Raw genomic sequence first — 8,437 nt, forward strand, 5'->3', positions numbered from 1 at the left:
AAATATCATTACATAAACTGCTTGATGAATGAATTAGGTATTGAAAATTCACTTGGAAACTCGTACCCTCACGACACTTACCAAAGAGGAAATCCTGGATAATCATAGGTCTGTTCTGTGTTCCTTTTGAATTCGAACCAAAGATGAAGAACGGGATCTTCCATGTATTGGTAACCTACACTACACAAGTGTCCTTACAAACAACAGTATATTTCTGGGTCTTCCAAGTGCTCCACGAAACCTCTTTTTAAATTATCAATATCTATGTTGTCAGCAATTAAAGCCGGGCTCCAAAGTTATTGTGAAAGTGCCTATTCTAGAGGTGGCGTGAATAAGATGTGGATACTAAAAAAATCCAAAGATCTTTTAGAGTACATACAATATAATACTCTCTCATTTTGCAATAGTATTAAAACATTTGACTTTTCTACACTTTATACAAGTATGCCCCATTTCAAACTAAAAGAAAAATTGAAAGAGTTGGTATTACTTTTTTTTTTAAAGAATGTCGAACGTAGATACAAGTAGCTTGTCTTGGGGAGGGATCAATCCTATTGTATAAGAATCACTCTGATCCAAACAAAAAGTTCTCTGAAACTGACATCAAGATGCTTGATTACTTGATTGACAACATTTTTGTTACGACAAGTCTGCCTCATATCTTGACTTACATTTAGAAATTGACAATGATGGTCGATTGAAAACAAAACTTTACGACAAAAGAGATTATTTCGGCTTCCAAATTGTGAACTTTCCATTTCAATGTAGCAACTTGGGAAAGGCACATAAAAACAGCTGAGTTCTTACTATGGAAAGACAACCAAAGACAGCTGAATAACAGGGTTGAGACTTGGGATAGACACCTAAAGACAGCTGAATGGCCCGAGAACACAGGTATTTCGTAGTGCATTTATTTAAGACAATAAATTCAAATTAAAAATATCGCACCTGCTCCATCTCAAAAAGATTTTTTACAGTGTAGTGTACTTTTATTGGGACAAATAATATCAATTTATAGAAACTTCTACTAGCTCTAATTAAAAAATAAATCTGTTATGCGGGTTTAAAATTCAGTTTGACAGCTTCAGATGTACTAATTTTTTTATCTATTTGAACAGGACCAAATATTTACTTAACATAAAGATACAGCACCAAACTTTTTTTAACATATAATTTCATCCCTTTACTCAAGAAATAAATTGGGATAGTGTAATAAGAAAATGCCAGTTATTCTTATTAGGAACCAAAAGAGGACAGAATAACAGGTTTGTAACTTGGGAAAGGCACATAAAAACAGTTGAAATACGGATTTGTGACTTGGGGAAAGGCACATAAAAACAGTTGGGTTTGTGACTTGGGAAAGGCACATAAAAACAGTTGGGTTTGTGACTTGGGAATGGCACATAAAAACATTTGAACTACGGGTTTTTGACTAGTTCGTTAAAATTCTACTGTCGTTATTAAATAATAAGAACACACTAAAAAAATATTAACAAATCCAAAAATTATCAATATAAATCTAGTATAGTTTGAAAATAAATCGGACTACAAAATGGCAATTATGGAGAATCTAACCATCAAATAAGACTTTGGTCGAGAATAGTTGATAATCGTGTGTCGCAGCTGTCAAAGAAGAGCATTCACACCTTATAATAAAAGGAAATAAAAGTCCGGCATATTATATCTTAATCTATCTTACAGGATTAATGACAACTGGTCTCCATTTATGACACTGTCGCTTTCCATATACCGTGTTAGTGACATGACATTGATAAACTAGATCGAAACTTTGTAGCAGATGTTAACAAAACAATAATATTTGAAAATGATGAAATCAATGCGGGCTATGATAACTTGATTTTATTTATGTAAGATCAATGTTTATTGAAAAACATTTGTGAATGCTAAATGTCAGTGGTACTCTATTTTCTTATATATTATAATGCATATTCACTAACGAAAACGAAAGTAAAAGAGTAAAAGTTAGCAACTATATATTTCCAATTTTTAAGCCTCTATTTTACTTTGGCATATGAGTATATGAGGTCAGAATGAGATAAAAGAACACGTCTTTAAAACCTGCCAAACACTAAGACGAAGACGGCATATCAATAAATGCATACATGTTTGATACTAAGTACTCTTGAAAAATAATTTTCTGTAGAATTCATTATACTGACCAGAGGTTAAAGCCGAGAAAAGTACAACTGTCACTATAGGTAAAAGATGTGGTAATGGTTTGATATAAAAAAAAAATAATGAAACATTGATCTGACCGATAGATAATAGTCGTAGTAATTTCAGTATTAGGCTGAATGAATGTACAACACTGACCAAGCAGTGTATGTGACAGTAATTGTGCAGACTAAATGGTCTCACTTTAGTGGACACTAGCCATGGACAGCGAATCAAATGAAAAAATGTATCTCCGGCAATACAACCAAAAGATTTATTAAAAAAAATAAACATGATATTTATTAGTTTTAGGGTTTTTGGCGTCAGTCAAGATATAGAGGAATAATTATCTCGTTGTGCTTGTCTTGTGTCCCATCTTCTGTTTCTACTATAACGGCTTTTGGCCAATACAAAGATCCATTTAAAACCCCGTAATTCAAAAATCAAGACCCAAAAACAGTACTGAAGCTGGAAGTATTGATTTAGGTTTGATTCTTTATTTGGTTGATGTTAAAAGTTCGTTTCGATTTATTTAGAACGCTAGTATTTAGTCTTTTTAGTATCATTGAATTATCGTTAAATTTAGAAATGATAGCAATGTTGAATCATTCAATACAGGCTGTGTTACTATTACTTCCTGCGAGATGATATATGTAGAGTACTATTTCAAGGGTTTAATATTTGAAAAAGAAGATGTATTCATGAAATATTTTATTTAAAAAGATGTCTAAACCTGTGACAAGAATGATGATGTTTCCGGTGGGTTTAGTTCTCAAAAGAGATTTACAAATGTCCATGTTTGACTGTCTTAATTGACTTTCACGGCCATGCCGCACATTAGAATAGAAAATAACAGTCTTTAATTTTCTGTAAAGAATTTTGTAGATAGTGATTGCCTTTTCGTCCTTTTTGAAAGGCCATATTGTTATTTGTTTTTGTAATGGTTTTTGAATGTACCATATTGATTATTTTCTTCCATTGTCCTGCTTTAACTGACTAAGATATTTGTAGCTAAATTAACCATTAATTTTATGTAGATATGGAAATCTTTCAATCTGTCTTAACTTTATGAATACTGAAAACCATTGCAAACTAAATCTTTATACTATTACTGACATAAAGAGGAGGATTTTAGTATTTCTTTCTTACAGATCATTAGATTTTTTCATCCATATCTGATTCACAATAAATGTAGTATCTTTAGTTTCCCTGAAGCCCACCTTTTACTTAAGAGGGTAGAAAAATACCAGAGGGACATTCCAACTCATAGTTCGAAAATAAACTAACAACGCCATGGCTAAATAAAGGCAACAGTAGTATACCGCTGTTCAAAACTCGTAAATCCATGGACAAAAAACAAAATCGGGGTAACAAACTAAAACTGAGGGAAACTCATTAAATATATAAGAGAAGAACAACAACACAACATAAAAATGTAACACACACAGAAACGGACTAAGCATTAGACAAAATCCGATGACAATAACAAATATAACATCAAAACCAATTACACGAATTACACTAAAAAAGAAAAAGACAAACAATAGTACACAAGACACAACAAAGAAAACTAAAGACTATGCGGTATGGGCTTTGCTCATTTTTGAAGGCCGTACGGTGACCTATAGTTGTTACTGTCTGTGTCATTTTGGTCTTTTGTTGATAGTTGTCTCATTGGCAAAACATACCACATCTTCTTTTTTATAAGCAACACAAACCATCACAAACTGGGGATGATCTCATGTGCTCCTGAAAGATATGCAAATCATGCTCCACACGTGGCACCCGTTGTGTTACTTATAGAAACGAATGTTAAATGAAGCCTTTGGCAGAGCTTCAGTATAACGTTGTTTTTAAGGAAGCACTCTTGTGCATTTGCGTGTCCAGTGGAGCGAATGATGCTCACGTCTTCTTTACTTGTTTAATTCTACAAGTTACATGTAACAGACTGATTTTTTGTCTATCTGATGAGTTAAGCCTTCTTCAAATGATTTTTTTAGCTCGTTCTTATGTTGTACTGTTATACCTCTGTCCCAAGTTAGGGGGAGGATTGGGATCCCGCTAACATGTTTAACCCCGCCACATTATTTATGTATGTGTCTGTCCACAGTCAGTAGCCTGTAATTCAGTGGTTGTCGTTTGTTTATGTGTTACATATTTGTTTTTCGTTCATTTTTTACATAAATAAGGTCGTTAGTTTTCTCGTTTGAATTGTTTTACATTGTCTTATCTTTTATAGCTGACTATGTGGTATGGGCTTTGCTCATTGTTGAAGGCCGTACGGTAACCCACAGTTGTTAATGTTTGTGTCATTTTGGTCTTTTTGTGGATATTTGTCTCATTGGCAATCATACCACATCTTCTTTTTTATATGATGGTGGTCCAAGAATTATATGTGTGAAGTCATTCAGTATATCCTGAATTTTCGAAGTAAATTGACAATGATTTATTAATGGTATTTGTATAATATTTTAATTGGAAAATACAATTTGTGTAGTATTACAGTGCCAGTTATTTATATAATGAGTAGGCTCTTCTGTTTTCTTGTGTTGTCATATTGTCTTTTCATAGACGTGTACCGGTTGGTTCATATTCTGAGCATATATAATAAAATAAACAGCTGCGCCACGAGCGCATGATACGCCCTTCGTCTTGTGTGAAAGTTTAATGCAATAATCATAATAAATTTCCGAGAAAGTTTAAAGCAATAATCATATATTGTTTTTGAGATACGGAGGGACAAATACCCCCCCTCTTTTTTTTTTCTCAAAAAAACTAAATATCACTAAGATAAAATTTTGAATCAAAACCAAAAAGTATACAGATCTTAAGATTAATGTAAAAAAGAAGTGTGTAAAGTTTTAAGCAATAATCATAAATTGATTTTGAGATACGGCGTGACATGTAAAAATACCCTCCCCCTTTTTTTACAAAATACTAAATAATTGAAAAATAAAATTTTAAATCATCACCAAAAAGTATACAGATCTGCAGATTAATATAACAAAGAAGTGTGTAAAGTTTCAAGCAATAATCATAAAGGTTTATGAGATACGGTGCGACATGTTAAAACCCCTCCCCCTTTTTTTACAAAATACTAAATAACAGAAAAATGAAATTTTAAATCATCACCAAAAAGTATACAGATATTAAGATTGATATAAAAAAGAAGTGTGTAAAGTTTTAAGCAATAATCATTAATCGTTTTTGAGATACGGTGCGACATGTAAAAAAACCCTCCCCCTTTTTTTTTTTACAAAATACTCAATAACTCAAAAATAAAATGTTTAATCATCACCAAAAAGTATAAAGATCTTTGAATTAATATAACTAAGAAGTGTGTAAAGTTTTAAGCAATAATCAAAAATAGTTTTTGATATACCGTGCAGTGCGACATGTGAAAAAACACACACCTGTTTTGGTGACAAAGTGGCGTAACTCAAAAAGTTTTATCTCAATTTCTCAATTTCAACAAAAATATTAATCTCAATTTCAACAAAAAGTATACAGATAATTTAACCATCATAAGAAACAACTATAATAAGTTTCATGAAATTTGGATAAGTCGTTCTCAAGTTACGGTGCGACATGTTTACGCCGGACAGACGGACAGACGGACAGACAGACCAACGGACACCGGACATTTGTATAACATAATACGTCCCGTCAATATTTTGACGGGCGTATAAAAAATGTATCAACGAAATTTTGACACAAAGGATATTATAATATAAAACCTGGCGCAAATATAAAATTTGAATCATGGTATGTATGATGAGTTTATTATGTATACATTGATTTGTTTAATACTGTATATGAAATTTGAACCCTACTTTCAAAGTAAATAATTCGCTAAAATCAAACGTTATAAGGCGAATAAACTAAACATTCCAGTAATAATAACACGACCAGGCATATCAGGAAAATTACATTCCAATAATCAAAACACGGTCAAGCATTTCAGGAAAAAATATCTCATTAAAATGTAATATATATATATACAGGTATCAATGTTCAGGTTTACATCATCACGCAAAGCACAACCAAACTGTGAGAAAGATGGACGGAAAATATTACATGTTTTTACTTATAATTGGAATCCTCATAACTTATGGTAAGAAAATCATGATTAAATCTAATTAAATACCAAAATATTCAAGTATATCCTTTCTAATTTTCATAAATAAGTGTACGGTTATATAGATGGGTTAATAAAGATGTATCAGTATGTATTCAATAGAAATATAATACATTTTAGAATATTTTATGGTAAATAGTTTTTACTCCTGGTTTAGACTAGATATATCATGAACTTAAAGTAGATGATTTGATTTTCTGATTAATAACATGTGTTTTAAACCAATTGTTTATAACAATACTGAGAGCACACAACTTCAAAAGTCTGAGAAGACAACTATTCCGATATAAAATCAGTCAAAATTTATAAATGATTTTTGTAGGTACCACTGAAAGGAGCGGGGATTGCAATCGTGTAAGATGTAGAAGAATTTGTCCTGGTAGCATGTTCCAAGTCAATGACGATGGATGTATTCTCTGTCGCTGTAAGTTTTTATCTGCTAGTTTAGGATTTGTGTGCGTGTTGGTTTCTTATATTTGTGTGTTTGTTATAAAAGGACATTCGGTAAAATACCATATAGCTTCGAACGTTATACAATCGGATGATTTTGACGGACTTTTGTGTGTCGACTTTTATAAAGTGATTTAAATTAAAAAAAAATTACCAACATGCAGACATTTAAAATCAAACAATAAACCGGCATATAAGAAATAATTGCAATCTGCGGTTAACATATAAGCATGTAAACATTAAACCCAAGACGTAAATAATTACAAGAACGATTCTAGTTGTGTACCATTGCTAATATGACGAAATCATGTAATGCACGATATCACTGGCCGCGCGGAGACCGGGGACTTCACTGTAAGTAAAAACATATACACCTCGACAATATATTGTTCTTTCATTAAGTCACAAGATGTATACCTCCATTAGGTTACAAGACACACACCTTAATTAAGTAAATATAATCTCCTTAAAAAAACTAAGACACGCACCTCCACAACAATAATTACTTTCACTAAGTAATACATTCTTGTAATATTCTTTATCGTAGAATTTGCTGCATAATTGCATTCATAGAAAAGAGGTGAAAGACGAAACTTAACATTAGGAACATATCCGCTATCATCTATGAAACGGATGTTCCATAACTCGTGATGGCGTTCATGCTATTTTCGAAGGGATGTTTATAAATTCACCAACTTGCATGCATTGAACTGTTCTAAGAATATATATTTCTTTTATGTATACTAGTATAAACAATTCTGAAAAGAAGTACTGTTGCCTTTGAGTTTGTTTTATCCTATTTTGTTTCTCGTTTCAGGTTGTACGTCCCCAGGACCAAACTGTATTAACACAAGACCAGAAACATCCTTAAAGGATTTACTCAGACTTAGTAAAGGATAAACTTAATGAAATAAAGAATTCTATGTAAACATATACGCAGACTGAATAAAAAATATCAGGTCAATGTCAGAAAGATATAATTTTATTGTTGATGAGGCCGAGAACCATGAGAAGCGCGAGATTTACTAAGCCATTAGAAGTTTCCTTCTGAATGCAATTTTTTTTTAATTTTTGCTGACAAAGACCTAAAATTAGGTATTTTTACTACGCTTGCAACTGCTACAATTATAGTTATGCAATGTCAACTTATTTTTTCCACCAATTAAACGAACCCCAAATGGTAAAAAATACTACTTGACATGAAAAAGACATTGCACGACATGTCACTTTGTTACTATAATTGTTAAAAAAAAAAAGACGATATAAATAGCTCTATCTGTCATATAAATAACGTTCTGAAATTGAAAACCAGTCACTATCTATATATAGGAAGATGTGGTATGAGTATCAGGATTATAATTTAATTCACCAGACGCGCGTTTCGCCTACATAAGACTCACCAGTGACGCTCAAAGCAAAACAGTTATTTCCAAAAAAATGTGCCAATGTGTTATCGATATAAAATCGAGAAATGGGAAACACTTATGAACCACAAAAAACAGACGACAACAGTTTTCTATTACAGTTATTGGGTGTGAGCGTTTGTGATGGAAGATAATTCCAGAAAATTGCTTCAGACGAACACAATTTATAAAGCTGTATCTTCCTTCAACCAAGGTGCCTTAAAATGTATTAAGAAACACTCTTGTCATATTCATAGTGAAACAAGAGTCA

The 8,437-nt window shown here is 32.0% G+C and overlaps 1 protein-coding gene across 1 annotated transcript; it reads left to right on the forward strand.

Annotated features, from left to right (window-relative positions):
- Positions 1-6,182: 6,182 nt before the first annotated feature.
- LOC134704963 (antistasin-like) lies at positions 6,183-7,696 on the forward strand. Its single transcript, XM_063563743.1, has 3 exons — positions 6,183-6,289; positions 6,636-6,737; positions 7,581-7,696. The coding sequence occupies exons 1-3, from the start codon at positions 6,235-6,237 to the stop codon at positions 7,661-7,663; spliced, it is 240 nt and encodes a 79-aa protein (XP_063419813.1). The 5' UTR covers positions 6,183-6,234; the 3' UTR covers positions 7,664-7,696.
- Positions 7,697-8,437: the final 741 nt, after the last annotated feature.

The sequence above is a fragment of the Mytilus trossulus genome, chromosome 2 (assembly GCF_036588685.1).
Source record: "Mytilus trossulus isolate FHL-02 chromosome 2, PNRI_Mtr1.1.1.hap1, whole genome shotgun sequence".
Lineage (NCBI taxonomy): Eukaryota > Metazoa > Mollusca > Bivalvia > Mytilida > Mytilidae > Mytilus > Mytilus trossulus.

Bases quoted from the DNA above. Each gene is read 5' to 3' on its own strand.
- LOC134704963 (XM_063563743.1), top strand. From the start codon at position 6,235: ATGGACGGAAAATATTACATGTTTTTACTTATAATTGGAATCCTCATA. The intron at 6,290-6,635 runs GTAAGAAAATCA...TGATTTTTGTAG, and splicing joins TGGAATCCTCATAACTTATG to GTACCACTGAAAGGAGCGGG. The intron at 6,738-7,580 runs GTAAGTTTTTAT...TTCTCGTTTCAG, and splicing joins TGGATGTATTCTCTGTCGCT to GTTGTACGTCCCCAGGACCA.